Below are 24,898 nucleotides of genomic sequence, written 5' to 3' on the forward strand. Positions count from 1 at the left end.
TTCCCTAAGCATAATATTCAGGGTCATTTTGCTTATTTTTCTTTTCAGGAAATTTTATGGGCACTGTATGGTTCATGTGTAAGTCTTTCACCCCAAACTTACCATATTGTGGCACTGGGGACAGATTTTTAAAACACTTCCTCCTATTGGGGTCACTGGACATGGAAGCCCTTAAAATGCCTCTTCTATGATATAGGTTATAACCTAAAGTAAAACACTTATTTTCATATACTAATGAGAGCATGATGTACTTTAACAGATTTTCCTGTTAAGTGTAAATAGAAATAACAGGACATAGGAATGCATAGGTTTTAGCTAACAAAGCTGCAGTTCTATGACAAAGATATATTTTAGTTTCAAAACTAAATAAAGCAATACAGGTCCCAGAAGCACCATTTTCAGAATCTGACAGTGCCCATGTGAGTGATCCTAACAATCAAGATTCGGGATATAAAGATACTGCTGTAATAACCCCTAGTTCTGGGTGGGCTGGTCAGTGCTGTCAAGGAACAGGAAGGAAATTAATGCCCCCAAGCTGAGCAGTTTGAAGTTAACATGTTAATGCAGGGAAATTGGAAAGAAATGGAACTAGTTGAGGAAGGGATTGTGGATACGTGAACACAGAGAAAGGGGAGACAGCCTACGTGGCATCTTTCTTGCTAAGTAATCCATTGCTGGTGTCTAATAGGTATGTTTTAAACAGACAATTTACAAGGCTCTGTAACCACGCAGTATCATCTTTTTTAAGTTAATCTACATGTTGCTGAGAGTATAAGAGCATCTGGAAAGGATGTGAGGAGATTGCTTGCAATCATATTAGATTCTATAGGTGTTTCCTGACTTCTCATTTAAAGTTTTAAACTAGTTTTACAATAATTTGTAAGAACTTTTGTTTTGTGGTGTGTGACCTAAGCTTGCATCACTTGTTTGCCAAAACTCTGCCACTTGCAAGTGGTCACTTTTCCTGCTACACCTAAGTGCTCTGAATATTCATATTTATAAAGCATGTGGAGGTTTTAGAATGAAAACAGCCATAAAATAGTACAGAAGAGGATGTAAAACAATAGTGAATGTTGCTGCAGTTCGTCGGTAGAGTTTTCTGCTTTTGAAACTGGCTACCCCAAGCTAAAGGAAGCATTAGTATATACAAACGCGGGCCAGAACACCTGTGAAATAGTTGGAACATTTCATGGGAGTTGTACAGTGTTATCCAGTGCACTGTATTTATTGAGAGAAAGCCTTTCAAACATTAGTTTGCTGTGGAAACAGTGAGGCAGCCTGTGTTTTTGAACAGGAGTGCTAAGATTTTTTTGACATTGGTTGACACGGTGATGGTGGGGTTTTGTTTATCCTGTAAACATCTGCAGGTGATTCGATGTTAAATGTCTTTGGAAAGAGGTGGAAAAAATGACTCAATACATACAAAAACTTTCCTGAAAGAACCAGTTGAATGGGAAATGTTAACTTCTCTAGTTGGAACAAGGTGATGGGTGGGGTTATCCAAGGGTTAGACTGTTTTTGGGACTGTGCTTATTTGTAAAACATGCTTACATGGCTTGGATGAGGATATAATGTCAGGGCATACGCTAAGCCAATATTGATCTGTTTTCTTATGTCTGTTTTGTCCTGGCCTAGGGGTGGCTTCATTTTATATTTGAGGAAGGGATTTTTCAGTGTAGGATAACATAGTTCGTAAAATATACAAGACTTTCAAGATAAAGCTTGTTGTAGAAATGTATTATTTCTTGTGATTTCTGTTTTTCTTGGGTTTTGTAGTCAGATCATTTCTGGGTACTCTTTAGTCTCTTTCATCTGCTTCTCTTCCTTTCTTCTAAACATGGGAGCCATTCATTTTAACTCTGTTATATGTCAGCATACCATTTCTGCCAAGCAAGAGCTCAAGAGAACAGATGAGTTTAATGATGATGTGGGGGGAAGGGAGGGAGGAAAGAGGGGCCAGCAAGCTAATGAATCACATAACAGCTTTCATGGAAATACCGACAGCAAGTCATGTCCTCTTCGAGCTTGGGCAGTGAGCCGTAGACCTTTTCTTCCCAGTGGAGCCAACAAACCACAATTTGCTCTCCAGTGGATAGTTTAATTTCTTAGTCACCTCTTCCTCCCACGAGTCATTCCTGCATGGGGGTTTTACAAATGCTCTCATTCTTCAGAGTAGTAACACACTGCTGATTAAACTGGTATTGAAGAAGTTTATTTTCCCCTGGAGGGTAATTTTTACTTGACTTAAGCTTCTCTTCCAAGGCCAGTTAGGGCCAGCTCTGTTGATTAGTCTTGTGATATGACTTGACTGGACTGACATTATTAAATCATTTCAGAAATACCGACAAACAGATGTCAAATGGCAGTAGTCTTCTGCTCTGCCGGCCAGTGAAATGAGTACAGCCAAGAGACTATGTCACAATTTGGACTGGCCTCCTAGAGGAATTTAGTCATGAGTGTGAGTAACTTGCTGCCTCTGAAATTATCTGTTTGAGGCAGAGTTAAGTGATAATCTGAGGTCCCCTGATCCCAAGATGAGAGGTCAACGAATACTAAATTAATGGAAGAAATCTTCAATAAGTTCTCCTATCTTAAGGCAAGGGCCTCTACAACAGTCTTCAGTGTTGGCTGGGAGGATGTGCTGAGTGGGAGTACTTTCTCTGTGGGCAGGACCAAAGCTTTTACAAGGAGAACTTTTAGGGCATGGCAGGCAGCAGGATGTGGTTTATGCATTTTGATTTGTGTTAGATTGTTTTGTTGATGAAAATTAAAGCCATTCTTGGACGAAGACAGGGAGCTTCTGCTGGGAATCTAACTGAACGAGCTGGTCAGCAAGAGCTTGTCCTATGATTAGAGCTCTGCAGACTATACTTTTGCCCCAGTGCTGGTGGTGGTTTAGGATCTATGAATAGTAGCACTAGTGTGATAGTAAATGTAAAAGCTAAGTTTCTTGACGATTGTTTTATTAGTTTAATGTGCTGCAATTGCCTTGACAGTGGCAGAGTGATAAGGAAACAGCCAGTGGATGGCTGTGATTGTGTGTATTCTGGCAGAGTATTAAATGACTTGAATGAGGGAAAAGTGTGAAAGGTATTAATGCTGGCCTTGGAGAAAAAGTAAAGCTTACTACTTTTTGTTTGGGGTTATACTTGGCTCCTAAGGATCTTAAAGTTACAAGACTAGCCAAAGAGATTTGAGCAAGTATTGCACCTTAGTCTTCCCATCAAAACCTTCCAGAGCCCTGGAGGTATTCAAGAGTTTGTTCAGAAGCAGCCCTGTGTTTTGGAGCTCCTACTAGTATTTCAGCAAAGTAATTTCTTTTATATTTTCTTTCTTCGGTTCCTCCTCTATTTTATTAATTTACTCTTATAAAATCTCCCGATTTCCATGGGAAATGTAGCTTCCAGAGCAACATGAAATTGTAGAACTGAAGCAAAGTACTTCTCTGATTTAATTGGCACTGTATTGCTCAGAGGACTTAATTTGATTTTTCTGTGATTCTTGCAGACTGCCACTAGCAGGTTGACAAATCTTTGATACTTTCATTATTTTTTTATACTTTCCAGTGCTGTATCTCCAAGCAATTTGAGCATGATGATTAAAGATTATTTAAAACTGAGGATCTCTGGTAATAATAGACACTGCTAGATTTTTCCATGCATCAACTTTTTTCTTCCTGTAATCCAAAGTAGATGTGTTCACAGATCTCTTTTGGAATGTTCCATCTATTGTATTTCATGGAGCAGTAATGTTTTTCCATAAGCATCAATATATATGGATTGTATGCTCTGAGGTAAAGTGCTCTGTCCCTGTGTGATCTGTGCTTATCAGTCAGTTCTCTCAGGCTATAGAATTATATCAGAACTGCAATTTTCTGCCTTTTTAATCAGTCTGTGTAGCACACAGCAAAGAAGCTCTATATTTTTGTTAACAGCAAAATTTACATTTAAAGTTCTTGCAGGAATATTTGATTTTGACAACTGGAAAAATATACCCTTGGGAAAATGTAAGGCTAACAGGAGTTTGCAGAGTCCAGTTCTGAGCACGCATAGGAGTTGTGTTGGCTGAAACAAGTATATATAATTTTCTATTTGTTACCAAGATGAAAGAACTGTGTAGTTTTTATCTTGATTGGAATTTGTTCATTTGCTTAGCAAAAATATTAGGGACTAAGGAAATGTGTCCACGTCCTGTAAGCAGTTATTTTCCTGTCATATTCCTGTCCTGATGGATGCTTTGGTGCTGTTAAAAATCATCAGTGAAAGCAGGATGCTAGTGAAGCAAGTAAGACTTTTACCAGTAACCTCACTGAAGTCATACTTACCAATGTATGGAAAGGGGCTTTAGGGACAGGGTGCAGTTAGTTGTTTGACGTACTAATGTTGGCTGACTGTTCTTTCTTCCTGTACTGGAATGTGGTTTATCCTTGACCTTCCTTTTGCATTTCGGTGTTATGGACTGGTGACCAGTATTCAGGATTATTTGCTGTATGGTGATTAGTTATGTTTTGATTGCTTTCAATGATCTGCCCCATTTCTAAACTAGGATGATATCTGAAAATATAAAGGCTACTTCAAAAAAAGACAACCTTTTAATTTTGACCTGTTTACCTTTTTACAGGTAAAAGGGTCATTTTACCTTTTATCTTAATGGTTTCCTTTAGATAGGTTTGTGCAAAAGCATCTTAATACACTGCTGTTTTAACAGGATTATGTAAAGCAAACATGAACACACCAAGGTGATGCTTTTGAAATGCCATAGAGAAAAATGGTGAAAACGGAGCATGCTGTCTTCCTGATCATCACTGTTTGAACTGTCTCTGACCAGTCCAACCGACTGAAGAAATCCCATCCTGTACTAATGATAGAAAGCTGTTTAATATGAGCAAAGTAATGCAAAGATGGTTTCTTCCCTGCACCTGGAGGATATTGTGTTGTGTTTTTCACACTCTAAAGGTCTTCTGGATTTTGACATCGTAGCATTTACACTGAAGGTGTAGAAATCCTTGTAATACCATGTAATTATGTTTGTTTTTCCTAAAAGGGTCTAGATAATGATAAATTTGTTGGCAGGAACCTAGTTCCCTTCAAGACAGGGGAGAGAAAGACCTTCAAAAGTATATCTAAACATATGATTCTTGAAATAAAGTAGAGGTGATTCCCTATGCTTGTGAAGAACAGAACCAGCTTAGTAGCAAGGTCCATTAGTCACAATTAACAGCTGGTAAGAGGGGATGAGACTGGGTTTCCATTGAACACTAGTCCTTGCAGGGACTGGTTTTCTCTGCTCGGAGAAAGCTCACATCACCAGCTTGCCGAGAGTGCAATAGCCCTGATGTTATCCATCTGCAATGTGATACAATAGTTGCTAAGTTGCAGCCTGTAGAAAAAAGAATATTTTACTTGTTCAAGAAAACAAACAAAAAAAGCATAAAAGAATTACATGCCCAAACAAAAGTGGGTTTTAGTTCCCAAGAACATGTAACATCAGTCATAATGCTGGTGTGCTGATGCTGAAAGGGATAAGGCAGTGGTGTCACATCTATCCCCAACTGCAAGTATCGTTCCTTGAATGGAAAGAGTGCTCCAAAAAAGTAGAGGAGTTTTTAAACCTTCATGTAGTAGAAAGTTGCGTGCAGAAGACAGCCTGTTTTCAGCTGGCTAAAGCAATGTACAGAAATAATTCATATTGTTTTTTCAGGCCTCCTATAGTATCTGGCAGTAACTTTGCTTAACCCAAAGCTAAGTATCCATTTGATTATCCATTGGTCTTAGACTTACACTTGTGCCCCAAGGTGGGAGGCACAAAGCTCTGATAGTATTTCTCCAGGCTTTTCCTGAGCAAAAGCTGCTGAGGATGGAGGCATCAAAAGGGAAGAGAGTGTTCTTTGAGGGGCTGAGGATATTTCCACCATCCTTATCTTCTAGGTCTTGAGAAATGCTGCTTTCATAAAACCTTGTTGAGTTTAAAGAATGGACTAATCATGCTAAAATTACTCTCAGCCTCCTCCACACATAGTTTCTTTGAGGCTGCTAGACTGTGGAAAATCTTTGACTGATCTTTTAATTAAAAGCTCCTTTTTTTTTTTTTTTTTTTTGTAACCAAGGAGTTGAAGCTCTTCCTGCTTTGAAGTGGGCAACTTTTTATAGATAAATATCTCATTATGTTATGAGATGTCTTCCTTTCTCCCCTTCTGTCTCATTTCTTTATGCATCTCATCCTGTGTTGATAGTTTTAATGATTTCAGCCCAGTTCTTATCAGCTCTTCAGGATGGTGCTAGCTGGATCCCTTTATTGCCATACTAGGCTGAGCTAAAGCTATGGATGAGCTGTGGAGACTAAATTGCAGTCCTTTCCCCCACCCCCTCACTGAAGCAGGCTGGAAGTGACAATAAAACTGGGTTTATTATGTGGTCATCACATTTTAGTAAACAAAAGGCAGTTGTAATACCAATGCAATGCATACTGGTTATTAAGCATTAAGCAAACAAAAAAAAAAAGGCCTCCAGCTTTTAAGTTTTAAAACTCCCCCCTCCATTTTAGGGGAGGAGGACAAACCTCCTTTCATGTTTCCATTTTTGATCCCTTTTTTTCCCTACTCTTTCTGGATTAGCAGGGTTTGAGAATTCATGAGGAAATAAGTTATTTTGGCTCAGTCAGCCCTGGGCTTTTGGCCGAGTGTGGGGCAGCATTCCTGAACTGGAGGGTTCAGGTCATGGTTTCCTAATACAAAGCATTCAACAGCAGTGCTGTGTAAAGGCATTTTCTGCTGCTCCATTTCTCCGCTGCTCCCTCAGTGGTACATACTGAAGTGTTTATGGGAAGGACAGTAAATTAGATCAGGATCTGCCTTTAACAAAGAAAGCGAAATGGGGGACAGAACCCCCATGCAGATATTTTTATAGCCAAATCAGATCCATGATGCAATTCACAGCATGGTCTCATCAACAGTTAAATAAACAGGTTGAATAAATTAGCCTTCTAATAGTGAAAATGTTGATATTAAGCATTTCCCCACTTAAAATTGCTTTTTTGTTGCCCATTGTGCTTATATAGATGCAGGTAGATTTTAGTAGCTTACAGGAGTGATCTATAGCATCTGACTTGTCTGGAAGGAGCAGTGTTCTTTTCACTTTCCTATCGGATTCTTGGATCAGGAGGTTTTAGGTAACTCTTCTTTATTGACTTCCAGCCACAGATCAGATGTTAATGTCCAGTTGTGACAGCTATTGTATATGCATTGTATGTGGACGATGTATCTACGCTATGATGACCATTATGAACTGAATTTATATGGTTAGATTTAGGGTTGGGTTTTTGTTTCTTTGCTTTTTAATTTTCTGTGCTTCTCAAAACACTTAACACTGACATTCTATCTAGTACGATACATTTTCTAGAAATGGAAGTACAGCTGTCTAGTCACTACTGTTAACCCAGTAATAGCTGAATGACAAACTTCTGGGCTAGATTAGCTGGAAGGCTGTTTCTGAGCTGAAGAGAATTATCTACTTTTTTGCAAGCTAGAATTAAGGAAAATCCTGGGGTTCTTACTGCAGCTAGTGGTCATTTATCTCAGGAATAGGGCTAGTACCAGACATAGGAGTTGAGAAATTCATTTTTTACCTTTAACTCAGAGTAAAGCCATTGCTTTCTCTGAAAAGTGCCTTCCTGGGAGAAGTGTTAGTAAACTTCAAGGATGTGCCCCAAAGCTGTTGCTAACCACCTTCTGGACACCAGAATTCTCAAAAGTAGCAGGTAGGAAAACAAGGGAAACCCCAAACTTAACCAAAGAATACCTTACTTCAATGAAACACCAGAGGTTTTGCCTCCATTCATGGAAAGATTCACATTTATGGATATTTTTCTTGGTGTGTTTTTTTGAACATTTGTCTTAAAAAAAAAAAATAATAAAATACTTTGGCTTAAAATTCTTTTTTCTGTAGGTATGATTATACCTGATTTCATCTTGTTTTGACAGGTGCATAGGCAGGAAATGTTCCAAAACAAAATCAGGAAGTGTCACGGTACATAAATCCCTATAATTTTGGTGTACTAATGTCACAACTATATAGGATCAAGGCCCTCTTAAGGAATAAAAAAATTATAATTTTTTAATCATGAGTTATGATGGTTGTGAAAGTTCTAACATTGAATAAAAAGAAGTAGAAAGTCAGGTTGACTATATTTTAAAATAAAGGAAAATTCTGGATTTCTGTAACTTCTACCAGATTAATTTTGGAATAATGCTACATACAGAAAGTTTTAGTCATTGTTTTGTTGGGGGTAGATAAGGAGTATAGTTTACAGGTGACTAAAATTTTTGGCAGGCCCACTGATATTAACAGTTCCCAAAAAAGTAGGCTTGAGTTTCCTGGGGGGGACATACCAGTAATTGTATGATATAGAGTTTCTCTGAACATTTGCTGAGCATTTGATTGGATGTCTCAATGTTTGTTATGCCAGGTTGCTGGGTACGCTAGAAATCCGAAGCAGTGCAATGGTAGATCACAGTTACACTTGTAATCTACACCTGCATTGGCAGAGATGGTGTACGTTGTTTGGTTTATCTTTTTCTTTTTTTTTTTTTTTTTTTTTTGTATGCCTCATTTCAGTGGTGAATGCAGTGGTACCCTTGTGATTCTCTTGGTGCCAGAGGCTTATGGCACAGTGAAGCTCCTTGGATGCTTCTTGGCTCTTGAACAGATTTGAAAGGGAATTTTATTTGTAAAAGCAAAGACTGGGTATGCTAGCTAAGGATACATACGCATAGAACAATTCTTGCCTACTCTTAGCCTTGCTAGTGTACTTTACAGATGTATCTCTGGTCTTTAGACTTCTGAGCAACTTTCCTCTTACAGTACAACCTGTACTGTTTTTGTACTGGGTACAAAACTGTATTGTATTCAAGACAGGCTTATCCAAGCTTGAGTCTTCATTTAAGACTTAAAAAACCTTCAGAAAACCGAAGTAAATAGTCTAAGAAATGTTTGGAGGAACTCTTTTGTATGGACACTGGCATGTCTCTCAGGGTAAAGAGATTTTGACTACTCCTGCTGTTACTTAGAGAGGAATTGTATGAGAACAGGCCCATAAAGAGGAAAGAAAGTCGGCCAAAATTCACAGTGAGACTTTTTGAACAGGATTTTTATCAGATCTCATCTCATTTACCTTCTGAATGCGACCTTGTTTCCACTGTAATAGCATTGAGCTGTGACAATGCGAACTTGAGCTTCAGTTCTTGTTGTGGTTGTGCTAAGACCTAGAAACCACCAGACACTGAGAAGAGCTGATCTATTTGGATTTTAGCACTTTTTAGAAGAGTTAAATGTGACTTTCTATGGAAGAAGGAACAAGACAACAGAGTTATTGATCAGGGTGAATGCAACAAGCTGAAAATAAAATATTTGTGATTTTTAAGAAAATCCTTAATTGTGCAGCAGAGATTGTCCTGCTACCTTCTCTTCTAAAACCACTGTGTAATTTACTGAAGGGGACACTGTAAATGGAGCCTTTTGTGGATTCGAAGAGTACTGGGCAGCCCATCTGTACGTTTTTGCTTGGTTTTGATGCTAAAATTTGAACTAAATGGAGATGCTTCAAATATGAATTTGTTTCTCCTATTGGGTTACATTCCTACCATGGGAGAGTCTCTTCTAGTGGCCACCCTTCAAAAGAATGTCCTACTAGTAGTTCATCTGCAGATTTAAATTGATGACAAGTAGATTTGTCATGACTTAGTGTTTGAGTTACCAAAATAGTGCCTTTTTTCATGTGGTTCTTGCACCCCAGATCTCTAGATTTTTATCTTGTAATTAAAAAATAAGCCAGCCTGTACGAAGTGTTCAGCTCTAATGTCAGTGGTCTTTGTAGTCTTTAATTAGGAAATGCTCAGATCAAGATGCTTATTGCTGCTTTTTCTGTCAAACCTCTGGTAGTGTAACTTCTCAAATACAGGAATCTGTTGTTTCTTAATGCTTTGTAATATAGTTTTTATTTCCCTTTCTTTGGTCTCTTACTCTTTTCCTTTGTGTCAAATATCAGTATGTGAGTTGCTTCCCTACGCTGTCCACAATGATTACATAGATCAAAATCTTTGCATTAAGTCTTTTAGCTTTTTCCACCTGTTGGGTATGGTACCTGTTCCACAGGGAGTGTAGTCAGACAGTCCAACAGGCCATTAAAATTCTTCAGAAGAAAACAGTTCATGTTATAATTACTTTTCAGTCTCAGTGTTTGCTAGCTAAGTGAGTAGAAGGCCCTATTTGAGCAGATGCTTCTATATAATTAGTGCTAGATTATCAAAACCACCTTTGTTGTTCTGCAGCCATCTCCTTGTCTTTTTTTAAAGTGAGGTGGAGTCCAAGTGAACCTTCCCAAGGAGTTGCTGACCTGTAAAGGTGTTGGCTCTATGACTAATACTCTGTAAACAGACTAATTTCAGGAGAAACATGACTGGCCAAACCTAGGTTTGCTTTGTTTGCTGTTGCATAAAGACCAGGTAGCAGAGTGCATTGTCTTTCTGCAGGACCACCCTAAAAGGGGTGGAAAATAGTATGCTTTTCTGAGTTATTGAGGATTATCCAAAGGAGTATCCAGCACTGTGGTCACTAAAAAAGGCTGACAGCTAACCCATTCAGCTCATTCCTTTTGTGTATCAAGCAGATCAAGCCATAACTGTTTGTCATAGTATAATAGTGTCATTCTTTAGCCTGACTTTTACCAAAGCTGATGGTGGACTAGAAGTTTTAGACATTTCACTGTCAAATATGAAGCTCTAAACAGCTTAGGCTGTTTTGAAAATTAACAGTAGGTGCTGATCTGTGTCTCTTGACACCTATACTTCTAAAATCTGGCTTTCTGCATCCAGTCCCACTCTTGTTCTAACCTCCAAGAAGCACTTAGAACTAATTTGCATCTTCTTCATGAGTTGAATTAGTTATGTGCATCTGTTCAGTAGTGTTATCAAGCTGTCTTGCTGTTAACACTGCTATCCTTAAACCTCTAAGGATGCTAAACAGTGTGGCAGAACATGTGTAGGGATTTTGCCTCTGTGTAGGTATCTGTGTGAAAGAGCACAGAAGCACAGGTAAGGGTTGCTGGTTTATCTGTCCTAGTTTTCACTAGTTATGTTGTGCTTTTTCTTATGCCACCATGAAATGTGTCTGTTTCCTGTTAACTAGGGTATCAGAAGATTTCTGGTTAGCAGGGAAGTTTGTTTTTTAACTGTTTCATTTGCTTAGAAAGGGGGTGGGGGAAAGGGCAGGGGAAAAAGGATTCCAATGCATCCAAACCTGAAATATTTTAGTGAAAAAAGTATTTCAAAAGAGTCAAATATACAGTGATCCTTCTACTGTGTTGTATAATCATCATTTCCCAAAAGACATGCCTAGTTCAGTCTTAATCGGTGTCAATATCAATCTCGGGATCAATGCTGGAGCAGGGTGAAAGTGATCTGCCAAGTCCCCTGGGCTTTCAGTTAAGCTTTGAGCTCTTACTGGCTTAGCCATATTTGGAGAATGGATTTTAAACACCAAGTTAATTAGGTTCTTGAAAACTTGACTCTGAGTTGACAAAAGAAGACAGAAGCTGTGGCTAGGCTCCCTGTAACATACACCCCTTTATTGTAGGGAGTCAACAGAGTGTGCAATGGCTCCAAGCTAATACCATCTTTTCTGATTTGGCTGTGACTAAATTCAGATAAATGATGTTATGAAGTTATATTAATGCATTGTGTTAAGTTGTTCATTGTGTGACTGGAAATCACCTAAGTGGTACTTTGGTACCAGAGTAATTTTGAAAATGGCACATAAAAGCTCCTATTACCTGGCTTGTAACACCAGCTTGTAAATCTGTTGTGAAAGTCGGACTGTTCAATTCAATGTCTAGTGGCATTCTAGACATCTTTAAACATCCCAGTTTGAGCAGAGGACAGGTCTTCCACAGGTGCTGTCAAATCTTTCAGCTCACTGAAGGTATTTTAAATATACCTAAGGGGCACCTGAAATGGGACTAGACATCTGTATTTTGGCTTCCTACACTAGTTGTAAATCAGGTGGGATTAAGGTTATTTTTGGATAAGAAACTCAAAGTTGGATAAAAATAGTAATAGGACCTTACACAACCAAAACAGCATGTATGAGTATATGCCTGCATTACCTCTCTGTTGCTGTATGTTACCAAAGCTGCTGTGGATCCTCAGCAAGACCTTGGCAAAGCCTGAGTAAGTGCACTCATGCTGAGTCCAGGATCTACTGAAGTCACAGCCAGAGGATAACCCGAAAACCAAAACTGATAAGAACCCATTTCAGCAAAACCACATGTGATAGAGCAATGTAAAATTGTGTGGGGAGGCTTAATAACTCTTTATTTACTATACAAGCATGGGCTGTTAATACTATCCTCTTTTTTTTTAATTTTTTTTTATTTTATTTATTTTTAAATGCTTGCAGCCAACTTGATTTATACTAACTTTTCCCTCCAGGTATTGCAGGAATCATTTTTTCCTCTGAGGGCTGGGAGTTCTGTTCAGATGGTAAAATTCATTAAAATACCTTAGCAGGTGGGAACAGAATTCCAGAACAAAGGAAGAATCGGTCTTCTGTTGGGAGGGAGGCTAGGAGTTAGCCCATAATTTCTTATTGCACTCTTTTGTTTCACTATCCCTTTTTGAGGTGCCATCCCTCAATGGCAGAGACACAAGGTAGTGAAATAGCTGGTCTGTTGCAAATGCAGGAGTTGGAACGAAGAGAAGTAGCAGTCCTAGAGCAGCAGATAATCATGAGAATACAATCTTGTCTGCAGGCAACAGTTTGCCTTTTTGAAACGTATGATTTTAATGTTGCAGGGTGCTATGAATAGCTTTCTCTTATTTCTTGTTATCCTGCCCTTGCAATTCAAATAAGTTATCCATTGTTTAAAAACATCACACCAAAGATGCATCTGTCTTAGTGCTTTAGTCTTACATGACTGAAATATTTTCCAAAATGAATCGGTGGTACGCATGCTTAAATGACCTAGCTGAACTCTAAATGCAGGAGATTTGGTACCTACTTAAACTATGGAAGAATGAATTACTAACACAGACTCTTTTTAGTGTGTTGAAGAAGAAAATGTGTGTTTATCATTATTAGCTTAAGAGTAGTGACGATTAAAATTTAGGAAGAAAGTACAAAATGGAACAGTCCCTGTTAATTTGGTCTCTGGATCAACAGAAGCCCATGGCATTAACCTTTGGGTTATTAATATGTTGATGGAGGGAAGGATTAAGAAAAGGGCAGGTTGTGGGACACAAATGGCTCAAAGGCCAGAGGCAAATAATCTTGTATTGACTCCAGTTCTAAAAAAAATAGATTCAAGGCAGATATTAGAACATTTCCAAAGGTGCTTCTGTGGTCAAGTGAAGTCAGTTCACGACTGAGATTTTCCCTCTGTTCTGGGATTGGAGAAGCAGGTATTCAAACTGTTAATCATGGTTAAGACTAGAGTAAAATAAATGTCATTTCAAGGCTAGTGCTTTACTGGGAAGACAGTGATACGTCCTATCTCAGAGCACACGGCGTATGAAAGCAAATGAACTTACTGAATCTTCATTCCAAAATGTTATGCCTGTCCCCCCTGTGACTATGGTAAAACATTTGCCACCTGTTCTGCCTTACCCTGCTATCACTGTAATTATATTAGCCATGCTGCATGGACTTGACTTCTGAACAGCAGTCCTACGGGTTCCACCCTGGGGGTTTGCAAAATGGGTTTCTCCATTCCATAGTCCATTTCCTTCTGGTTGTGGATGTCCCTATGGGAGCTGATGTGGCAGATGCTGAGGGCTTAGATCAAAAATAGATCATTATGTGGAAAAACTGAAGAGTAATCCTGATCCCTTCCTTCTGTGAAAAACATTGTAGCTGTACTGAAAATGGGATTACAATGGCTAAAGATAATCATGAGAGGTCAACTTTTATCTCATTAAAGTCCCACTTTGTTTTTGATGCCAGTGGAAAGTCAGTGAGTATTCCCTGGCAGAAAGTGGTGCAAACAAAGCTGCACAGCAGGCTGCCAGCCAGGAGCTCCAGGGTCCTAATCCTTACTGACTTACTGTGACCTTGGGTGAGGCATTTCAATTCTGCTTCCCTGTCTTGTAACTTAGAGTTAGCAATTACATGTTTCAAAGGATTTGAGTTGAATAGCTGTTAATTTTAAAGCATTTTCAAAATTATAATCTCTGCATACATGTTAAGGTTTAATCCCACAAACCCAAATAGCATGGCTGATACTGAAAATGGAGGACCTACTGGGCTCCAGGGCAAGGAACATGATGATGAAGTGACCTCAGTCTGAGCAAAACAGGTTTTCAGACAGTAACTCTCAGTGGAGTAATTCAGGAGTAATTCCCTGTTCTTCTGAAGTGGGAGAACACAAGCCGATTCCATTAGCAGGAGTGGCTGTGGGACTGGGAGAATGGGAGGTTAGGTATGGTGCAAAGGGAATGAGAAATGTACTGTTGGTCAGAAGTAGCCTGAGCTTGGATATGTGGGACAGTGGGAAAGAGGTTGTGCTCAAAGCTGGTAAGAGAATAGTTAAGCTAATAATGAGGTGTCATAGCACCATTTTGACCAAACAGAAAAGTATGTAATGTCTTAGGGTTTTTTGTTGTTGGTTTGGGTTTTTTTTTTTCCTGGAATGTCTCCTTTGAGATGCAGGGCTGCTTGTTTTTCTATTCCTTGCTCAAAACAAACAGCACTTTCTAGGAAGTGAAGTTCCCTGTGATTCCAGCCACTTCAAGCAGCAGCGTAAATCAACTCTAGATTAGGTTGTGCAGTTTGGAAGGCCCATGTCTGTCCAGAGTCTCCTACAGACCGTAACCAAGGTGGGGTGCCGAGCTAATCAGGTCACCAGGATGCGTTGTACAACCCTAAATGTAATTCCTGCATAGTGGGTGCCTCGGGCTGTGGGGCTGGTGGTTGCATTTATAACTGCTACACTGCTCAATTTCAAGGTCATTCAGAGGGGGAGTTGCCCATAAAATAGTCTTTAGCATAGTGCTTAACTTGCTTTGGTGCTTTGTAATCAACATGCGTAAGTGTTAAGAACTACTTCTTTTCTGGGCGCTCTGTGACTTTTTAGTATTGCATGGCACTGTTTTGGAGAGTGGAGAGAGGAAAATACGTACACACTTCTATGTGATGAAAAAAACCAGGTTGGTTAATGGTTACTGATGGATAGCAAATGCTTTGTGATTTATGACAAAGCAAGTCAGCAGAGCATGGAGCCTTGCAAAACACATGGGACATGGAGTAAGCTATGAGCCTGCGTTGATTGGCAAGCTGGTGAAGTACAGATAATCCGGGTTAAATATCCTTAATTGTTATCCTTCTGTATATGTCTTCCATTGCTCAGGATCACGTTGCAGTTGTTATCTGGTGACAATTAGAAGGACGTTGGTGTTGCTATACCAGAAGTGCTACATTTCACTTAGGAAAAAGTGGTTTTCTCAGTGCTCTGCAATCTGTACCAGTGTGTCGCAGCAGCATCATTTCTAGTAACATGTATAGTACTGACCAGTCAGCACTACCCACTGCTTAGATACCCAGTCATGTGCTGAGCAGATGACAGTCATGCACTGAGCAGATGACAGTCATGCCATTGCACTAGTTTGGTCATTGGGGGGGGGGCGGAATAAAAAAAGAGGCACTTGGTTTGTCATAAAATCTTATTACATCCTAGACATTTATTCCATCTGAAGGGTTTTTTTTTTTTTACTGTTGTAACAGGCTTTAAATCTACCCCTTAGGCTCCATGGAATAACATCTGTGGCCATTTGTAATGCATATTTTACATTCTAAATCTGTAGTATGATTATGGCTTGCGTGTGTGCTGCTTCTCTACTCTGGACACTTGTCCTAGGGTATGTTCAAGAGGTGCACTCAAACAAGGCCTCGTGCGCTCTTGCCCGGACACCTGGGGTTCATCCCACGCGAACCTTTGCCTCTGAGCAAGGAGGAGCTGTGCTGAGCTGATGTTTTTCCGCTGGAGCAGCACATAACATCACAGTCCATTCAATTTTCCTCTTGTCCTTCATCTTGTGGTGTTAGCTGCATTGACACTAAAAGCTTTGCTTGTCTGCAGAGCTCAGTGTGGACACGGTTTATGGGTGCTGGATCTTGGCAGCTGGGAGCCCTTGGGTTAGGAAATGGGATGAGCAGCGAGCTTGGGCCCTTCAGCTCTGGCAAGTGAAATGAGCTCTCAGGTCTGGGGTTGCACCCGCAGCCATTTGAGTTGCAGTGGAAAAACTCCCATCTCTGCTTGCCTTGCACTTTTCACTGGGGAGCCCGGAGCTGCCTTGAAATATTGGCTCCTCCAGCTGTAGATGACTAAATGAAGCTGTGTGGGCTGCTCACTGTCCCTGCTATCTCTTCCCATAAACACTGGAGCCTTTGTCTCTGGCCTTATCGTGCCCCTGCCATCACAGAGCCCGTTCTGTGCTCTCCTCCCAGCACAGCGCCTCTGTGTTCAGGGGTCTTTTCTTCAGCTGCTCTTTGTCTCCGGGTGTTTATTGTGCCTGCTGCAGAGTGTGTTTGTTTGGGAGAGAGGAGGAGGGGCTCCTGTTTGTGTGGGGTTTATAAACCTAGTGCATTCTTCAAAAGAGATGCTGAGCAAACTGGGTGGTGTTAATATTAACCCTTCACTGCCCTGTGAGCTGCACCGAGATTTCCTCAATATGAAAAATTCTTTGGGAGGATTATGAAGCTGCTTGCTGTGTAAGGCAGGGAGTCTGTTCCCACTTTGGCCTTAACTGCCCTTCGATTTTCTGTGAATCCTGCACATATGTATCAGCAAAGAGAGCCTCCCAAAAGTGAGGAGATGTAATTGATTCTAGGATTTCCCCCCGGAAGGATTCTTGTTTTTATTGCAGACACGGGCTCAGTAGCCTTTTCTGTTTGTATAACTGTCCCTTGCATCCTGTTTATGTGGCTACATCAGACAATATCTCTTTATTATACTATATCCCAAAACTTTATGGCTCTGTAATTCAGGGCTTTTCCTTTTGAGTAGGGTCCGGAAAACAGGAATTTCTTGAATTTATAGCAATGTAGTGGCATACAATCCCTCCCCTTTGGACCAGTTTCTTTTCTTTAACCAGCTTGTTAAAGGGTTAGGATGGCTCTTACTGTTTTTTCAGTACCCATGGTCCCATATTCCAAGAGACCTTTGGAAGATGAAGATCAGCAACTCTGAAACTTTATTTCCCTTGTAATCACATAATGCTTTGTATTAAGTTGGCTGGGGATGAGGGGAGTAAAAAACAACCACCAAACAGAACAGCATCAATTTTCTAACCTCCTTTTATTCTTCCTTCATAAGAGGATGGGAATTTATAACATGATAAATTTTTTCACCTGTGTCTGGAAGAAGCTGCAGCAACACAGTTGTCTTGGTGTTAGAAGTGCCAGGAGAGTTTTTTATTTCACTGAATCTGCAGTCAGCATAAATGTTTCAGACCTTTTATATGATTATTTGTATAAAAGGACCATAATGCCAAATGCATTAGTTTTCTGTGATAAAATTCTCGTGATAAAAACACATTGTTTTCAAAGGTGGTAGCTTTGTACTGAACTTTTACCCAGAAATTAATGGGTTTAAACTCAGCATTTCACAAAGTAATGTAAAGGGGTTTTTTATTTTTAATAATTAACATCCTGGTATTGGGGGTTGTGGTTCTTATATTGCAGAATCTACATATAACATTGTTACACTGGGAAAAAGTTCAGCAGACTGTTCCTTTGCAGGGGGTGTGAAAGGAAGAAATGCAAAATAATATGAGCCTTTTGAAACATGAATCCACACACTCAGTCATGACTAAACCTATTCAAACACTCAGGTGTGTTTTCCAAGACTGCTCTAGGCTCTAGCGTTGTTGTCATGTGACTTGTTTTCTTTATGAACTAACTCAGTTTGCCTCATCTCTTTCTCTTCAAGGAACTGTTTCAGCTGCAAAGCGCACAGGGATTCCAGCACCCCGGGAAATATCATCATCTGTATCCAGAGAGAGAGCAGTGTTGCGTGGTCAAGCCAATACTAGGAAAACACAACCCAGCCCCACCTCTTCTGGTACACCAACTCCTACCAAACACGTGCGCCCCACTAGCAAGTCCAAGCAAGAGAATGAAACGGGTGACAAGGCCGTTCTGGAATCTCAGGTTAAAGAACTCCTGGCAGAAGCTAAGACGAAAGATTCTGAAATTACCAAACTCCGTTGTGAATTGAAGAAATGCAGAGAGAAAGGGTCACTTAACGTTGAAGGAATGGGTGCTTCTAACCAAAATTTAGAAACCGTATCACCTGTTGACATTGATCCGTTAATACGGACCCTTCAGGAAAAAAACAGGACTTTTCAAAAAGAGCTTGCTAGCCTGGGAGAAGAAAATCGTGTTTTGAAAGAGAAACTGCTTTATCTAGAGAACTCTCCTCTCTCAGACACCACAACAAGCAGTGGAGGTGACAGCAGCCTCCCAACCCCAACTACTCAAGAGTCCAGTTTTGGAAGCCCATCAAAAAATGTGTCGAGAGGTGAAATGGATGAGCACAGGCAGCATGTGAATGGAGGTGCGCTGCGTAATTCGGGTTCTTCCAGCAGTGACGTAACTAAAGCTTCCTTGTCACCCGATGCATCTGATTTTGAACATATAGCAGATGTACCTTCCAGGCCAACATCCTCCAACAGCAACCACTTCAAAGGGTCCAAATGTTCCACTACAGGAAGTTCTCCAAACAATATTAGTGACCTTTCTGTTGCATCGCTTACAGAGAGAATACAAAAAATGGAGGAGAATCACCACAGCACAGCAGAAGAACTACAAGCCACTTTGCAGGAGCTGTCAGATCAACAGCAAATGGTGCAGGAGCTGACAACAGAAAATGAGAAGCTAGCGGAAGAGAAGGCTCTCCTGGAGACATCCTTTTGTCAACATAGAGATAGAGCAGAACAGCTGAGCCAAGAAAATGAGAAACTAATGACTCTTCTCCAAGAGCGAGCCAAGAATGAAGAGAGCAGAGCTCAGGAGGCGAAGGTCCTTGAACTGGAACATAAATGTGCAGAAGTTCTTGAAAAAGCACAATTTGAAAGAGAGAAATTGCTCAACATTCAGCAACAGTTAACCAGCAGCCTGCGAAGCTTAGAACGGGAGCATCAAGATGCCCAGCAGGTGATTAAAAGCCTGAGAGAAGAAAATGAGAAGCTGCTTAAACTTGTAGAAGTGGAACAGCAGAGCAACAGCACAGTGACAAAAACTCTGGAGGACTGCAAAGTTGCCTTAGAAGGTCTAAAAATTGAGAATGGCTCTCTCAAAACCCAGTTAGAGAGTGAGAAACAAAAGGCCGCAGAAATCAATGTGATGGGATGTACTACTGACAACTCTGAGGTGCAAGAGATGCTGAAAGTGGCCCATGCAGAAAAGGATCAGTTAGAAGCATCTTGCACTGAGCTTAAACAAGAGCTGCTGAAGGCAAACAGTGAACTGAAGCATGTTCAGGGTCTGCTGTCTAAGGTAAAGGAGTAACAGCTGTAAAGTATAATGGGTATTTATATGTCCTTCCATAAATAAGTAATTGTTGAGCCACTGATTATAAGTTTGCAGGATTTAAATTGCATGAATTAGTTTTCAGTGGAAGCTGCTATATACATGTTTTCACAGGAATAACTGTTAGCATAGCTGTGTTTGTAAATTCAAAACTAATTTCCCCTAATATCTTCTGCAGAACTTACTGTTTTAGTAGATAGAAGTGTGTTTATCAAAATTGGAGCAAGGAACTGGCCAATAAAAAATTACTTTGATATTATATGAACAAATAGTAGTGAAAATCACTTGGTAATCCAGATGGAGAGAGAAGAGTGTGAGTAGTTAGCAGCAAATATTAAATTCCGAATAATTAATCATGATTAATTAGTAGTGAACTAATAGGCATCATTGATCATGAGAACACCAAGGACATGAGCTAACGCTCAGAAACGTATTTACAACAGCATGACTAATGGTGCGTGGTCAAGCTCCAGATGAGATTATTTTCATAAAACTAGAATATTTCTACAAAGCTGAGAAGTGTTCTGTTTTGGCATACGTAAAGTCATGGCAAAAATGTGATTTTATTTCAGAACAATTTTTCTCTGCCTCTTTTACTGGTTTGTAGCTTTGCTCCAAGCAAGCTTAAGTCAGTTACTATTTCTATTTTCTGTGTGTTCCTGGATGTTCAGAAGTGAGCAGCAATGTGAGGCATCATAGAACATGTGTTAATAAAGCACAAACCAGTGATTATGTCCCACCGTTGCAGAAAGAGTGATGATCAGTGTGTGCAGCCCTTCCTGTATGGATCACGAGAAGAATGGTAAAATTGGCTGGTTGCAGAAGAAGAGGGTGTTGCCAGAAAAGCACCTCCATGATCTGAGTGATTTGGAAAATCCAGATGTCCTTTCAGCTTAAATAGGTGACCACAGCAAATAGTTAGTCAAGGGAGCTCTCAAGTGCTTGCTGGAGCTGCAGTTTATGAAGAATAAATGAAAAACTGCTGAGTGCTCAGACTCTACCAAAGTTTTATTGCTTGGTTTGGAAACCACAGATTTCCTCCTTCTTACTTCTCCTTTCCCTTGAATTAAGCTGTTTTGAATCATTGGCTATTTGTGACACCCAAACAAGACCACAGGCTTCTGTAAGGCTGCCCTTCAGTCAGGCTGTGCCAGTGCTGCTCACTGAATTGGCAGCCAGCACCTTGCTTTTCCATAACTTGCTCACACTCAGAGATCTCCCCCAAAATGCGGAAACATTGATCTGTGGGCCTGAGCCAGCAAACTGAAGTGCATCAGATTCCCCCTTCAGTAATTCCAGATGTCCTACATCCAGAAATATACTTATCTGCAGTAGCTAGCTCTACTACATATGTTTTCACAATCCATTGAAAGTGCACATGGTAAAAGCAGCAAAAATGTTACTGGGGACAAACTGATTGTAGTCTTGGCCCTAAGGTGGTGGTATCACTCTCATAATGTAATATGTGAATAGATGCGGAGCTTTCCAGGAATATAATTCCTCTCTGTTCATTACCTGTGGAGAATGGTTTGGAATTACAGTCATCATACAGAAAATTTAAATTCCTTTGTAGCATCTTGTTTTATTATCATTATTATCAGGAAAGAAAACTGGAATTCATGGCTCATTTGTGTTTCCTGAAACTGTCTCATTTGCATTGAAACTCAGTTTATACACTGCTTAGAACACAGGTTCAATTCTTAAGTCCATGAGATGTCCAATAAAATCTCTAGCGAGCGATATCTGTTAAGAAATAAAGACAGACTTGCAGCTTGCTTTCCTTCCTTCCAGGCTGAGAATGAGTGTGGTCAGCTGAAGGAGTTATGTGACCGGCAGGCTGAGCAACTGAGCAGAACCAGCCAGAAGCTGCAGGAAAAAACATCAGAGAATGAAGCAGATATAAAAAACCTGAAGGAGACCATTTTTGAGTTGGAGGACCAGGTGGAACAACATCGTGCTATAAAACTTCACAATAACCAGCTGATCAGTGACCTAGAAAGTAGGTGGAGCTGAAAAAAAGGACCTAAGTGAATTTATTCAGGGAGCTCATTGATAGCTGCAACAGGGAGGAATGAGTTCAGAGGCCATGAAGATGATCAGCGGGCTGGAGCACCTCTCCTGTGAAGACAGGTTGAGAGAGTTGGAGTGGTTGAGCCTGGAGGAAAGAAGGCTCTGGGGAAACCTTATAGCAGCCTTCCAGTGCTTAGAGGGGGGCTAATAATAAAGATAGGGACAGAATTTTTAGTAGGCTCTGTAGCAACAGGACAAGGGAAAATGGCTCTAAACTAAAAGAGGGTGGATGTAGATACTAGGAAGAAATTCTTTACTGTGAGGGTGGTGAGGCTGGCCAGGGAGGCTGTGGATGCCCCAGCCCTAGAAGTGTTCAAGGCCAGGTTGGTGACAGGGCTTTGGGCAGCCTGGTCTAGTGGAAGGTGTCCCTGCCCGTGGCAGGGGGGGCTGGAACTAGGTGATCTCTAAGGTTCCTTCAAACCCAAACGATCTTATGATTCTGTGATGTGTGACAAGAGCCTCACTTTAGAAGTATTCCAGTGCTGGCTGGTCCTTTCTGTTCATGCACGAAAGTCACTATTTTAACAGTTAGTGCTATAGAGATAACATCAGAGACAGTCTTCAAGCCTCATTCTTAGCGAAGGATGTATTGCCCGTGCTAGAAATGGGAATTATTGGCCCTTTCAAAAGCTCTGGGGAAAGGTGCGGGGAGCAGGGCTGCTTCTGTGTCAGAGGGGCCGCTGCCACCTGGTGGAGCAAGTGGCGTGTTTTGTGTACCAGTGTCGCCCCAGCGCTCGGGGGGTCTGCAAGGTAAGGGGCCCTCCACATGTGGTTCTGAAAACTTCAAAGGGACCCTACACATATGGTTCTGTAAACTTCAAAGTCTGGTTTACTGCCTCAAAATAATGACCTATTTCAAAGATGTTGGGGAAGTTTCAGTTTAGTCTGTTTAGTGGCATTACTAGAAGCAAAGCCAAATAGGCTGCTCTGCCCTCCCATTTTCACTTTTCACCCTTGCCCTTATGTGTTTAATAATCTTTTCCCTTTTTTACTGTTCCTAGGTAAAGCAATGAAGCTGGAAGAACAAAAACAAGATGCAGAGAGGCAGCTGAAGGCTCTGACTAAGCAAATGAAGGTAAGGCTTAAACTCCATGACAAAGCTAAGCTGAGCTCTTACTGCAGTCCTGGATTTGAGAAGCATAGTATTTTTCTAGGACAATTGTAGAAAGTTCCTCCTAAATCCCTTCATTCTCCATTCTCTTCACTCATTTCTAGCTGTTTCTTTTTCTGTGAAGGAAAATACAATACATCCTTTGCAAATTACTTTTGCTTTTTCTACCTATGAACTTCTTTAGAACAGCCGTTCCTGCTTTGTGAATAATCTGTAGCCATGAGCTTTTTTCAGCAACAGTGCTTGTAGTAGTATCACAAGTCTGAATGATTAATAGCTATAGGAAGAACTTTAATTACATTTTTTTTGTACTAGAGTGGAGAGCTTAGCATTGGTTTATTCTTTGGCAATCAGAGTTGGTACTGTGTAAAGAGGCAAGTATTTACTTTTACCTCGACATCATCTTGAAATTGTGGTGAAATCCTGGTCGCTTGTGGTCACTGAAATGGAGATCAATAACTAAGTGCTCAGCTCAAGTAGGTACATTTTTACAGCAAACAGTTTGGGGTTCTAATTGCTCTTTCTAGGAAGACACAGAAGAGTGGAGGCGTTTTCAAGCTGATCTGCAAACTGCAGTGGTTGTAGCCAATGATATCAAGTGTGAAGCCCAGCAGGAGCTGCGTGTGGTAAAGAGGAAGCTTCAGGAGGAAGAAGAGAAGAGTGCTAGACTCCAAAAGGAGCTGGATGAAGTGAAGGGCAGCAACAGGTTGGTTAATTACAAAGGCCAAGATCTGATATCTGTGACAGCTAACATGCATGCAAACAGTGCTTTGTCAATAACTATTCATTGGCTTGGATGTGCATGTTGTCTGTTTTTAACTCTTTTGACAGATTTTGTTGTCTCTTATTCTAAGATGTTTCCATTCTTTTTCTTTTTGGTGATCTAGTTCTGTCAACTAAGCCATGAAGGTTTTAATCAGCAAATATTAAGTAATAACAATTGCCGATATCCTTTTATAGCTCTGGTTTCAATAGGTTGTTCCACTGTGTTTTATTGCCTTCGTAACTCTGTGCAGCTGCATTAAACAATCTGAAAAGGTTGGTTGGCTACATAGGTTCAGTGGGACATCCAGAAGAGAACTGCTTAACCTGGGAGGAGGCAAGGACTGTATATGTTCAAATTAAAATGAGGACTAGCTGAACTTCTTTATTCTGCAAATCTGATACGTGTTGACCGAGTGATCAATGCAAGTACTAGGATTCCTCATCTCACATCTCCTGTCCTTAATGTGAAACCTATTATTTGATTAGTTGTTTTAAATGGTCTGGACTGTGGCCTGAGTTTAGCATTTAGCCCAGAAGCAATTTCATCGTGCAGTGGACCCACTTGTAAAACAATTGGTGTAGTCTCTGTGGCCAGAGGGGGAACAGTAATTGTGGACCATTTGGAGATATACCCCAGCATGGTAAGCTGTATGTGTGGGGCTTCCCTCTGTGGGAGCGTGGTAACAACAAAAGTGACTTTTATAATTGAATCTGGATCCGGCACAGATGCCTTTACGCTGTGGCTTCTATGCAGTGCATGACGTTTTATGTACCACCTTTCATTCCAAAACTCATACTACAATTGAAGTACTAAGTAAGAAGAGGTGGAAAACAAAAGATGTATTAGAAGGAAGAACCTGATTTTCTAAAGACAGAGCTCTGATGCAAGCAGAGGCAGCAGAGCTATGGTGATGGACAGTTGTACAGGGGGAATGAAGAAAGACAAAATAACACAGTTATACTGTTTATCAAAAACACGTATCAAATGTTGCTCCTCTAGATTATTCCATCTAATCTTTCTCCTAGTAGATTCATGGCCACTGGCAGAATAGCCACAGGAATACAGTGAATCCTGTCATTTCTTTCAGGTAGAGTAACAGTCTAGCTTTGCACATATCTGCTTGCTGTTTTCCATTCAGGAGTTTCCACAGCAGCTGTACAGTAGATGGGAGGAAAAAGATGGGAGGGCTTTTGTGCAGAGGTGTATGGATCAGGATTCCTGGATTGAAGGAACAGAAATACTTATTTTTGGAAAAATAAAGGAATGTGTTTAAGCTCCAATTTCATTATCACAGTCCCCAGTGGATGCAAAGAAAAGCTCTTACAGGCTATGTATTCAGACAAAATGATTACCAGACAGTACTTAAGTTCTTGGCTC

The 24,898-nt window shown here is 40.4% G+C and overlaps 1 protein-coding gene across 7 annotated transcripts in view; it reads left to right on the plus strand.

The window, feature by feature from the left end:
• Window positions 1–24,898, plus strand: part of SPECC1 (sperm antigen with calponin homology and coiled-coil domains 1) — a 100,484-nt gene that overhangs the window by 38,253 nt on the left and 37,333 nt on the right. For all 7 annotated transcript variants that reach the window (XM_080382689.1, XM_080382688.1, XM_080382690.1 and 4 more), the window contains 4 exons: window positions 17,974–19,541; window positions 21,366–21,573; window positions 22,646–22,719; window positions 23,283–23,461. In XM_080382689.1, coding sequence (XP_080238815.1) covers window positions 17,974–19,541; window positions 21,366–21,573; window positions 22,646–22,719; window positions 23,283–23,461 — 2,029 coding nt within the window. The remainder of the gene's footprint in view (window positions 1–17,973; window positions 19,542–21,365; window positions 21,574–22,645; window positions 22,720–23,282; window positions 23,462–24,898) is intronic.

Source organism: Falco punctatus, assembly GCF_963210335.1.
Source record: "Falco punctatus genome assembly, chromosome: 1".
NCBI lineage: Eukaryota > Metazoa > Chordata > Aves > Falconiformes > Falconidae > Falco > Falco punctatus.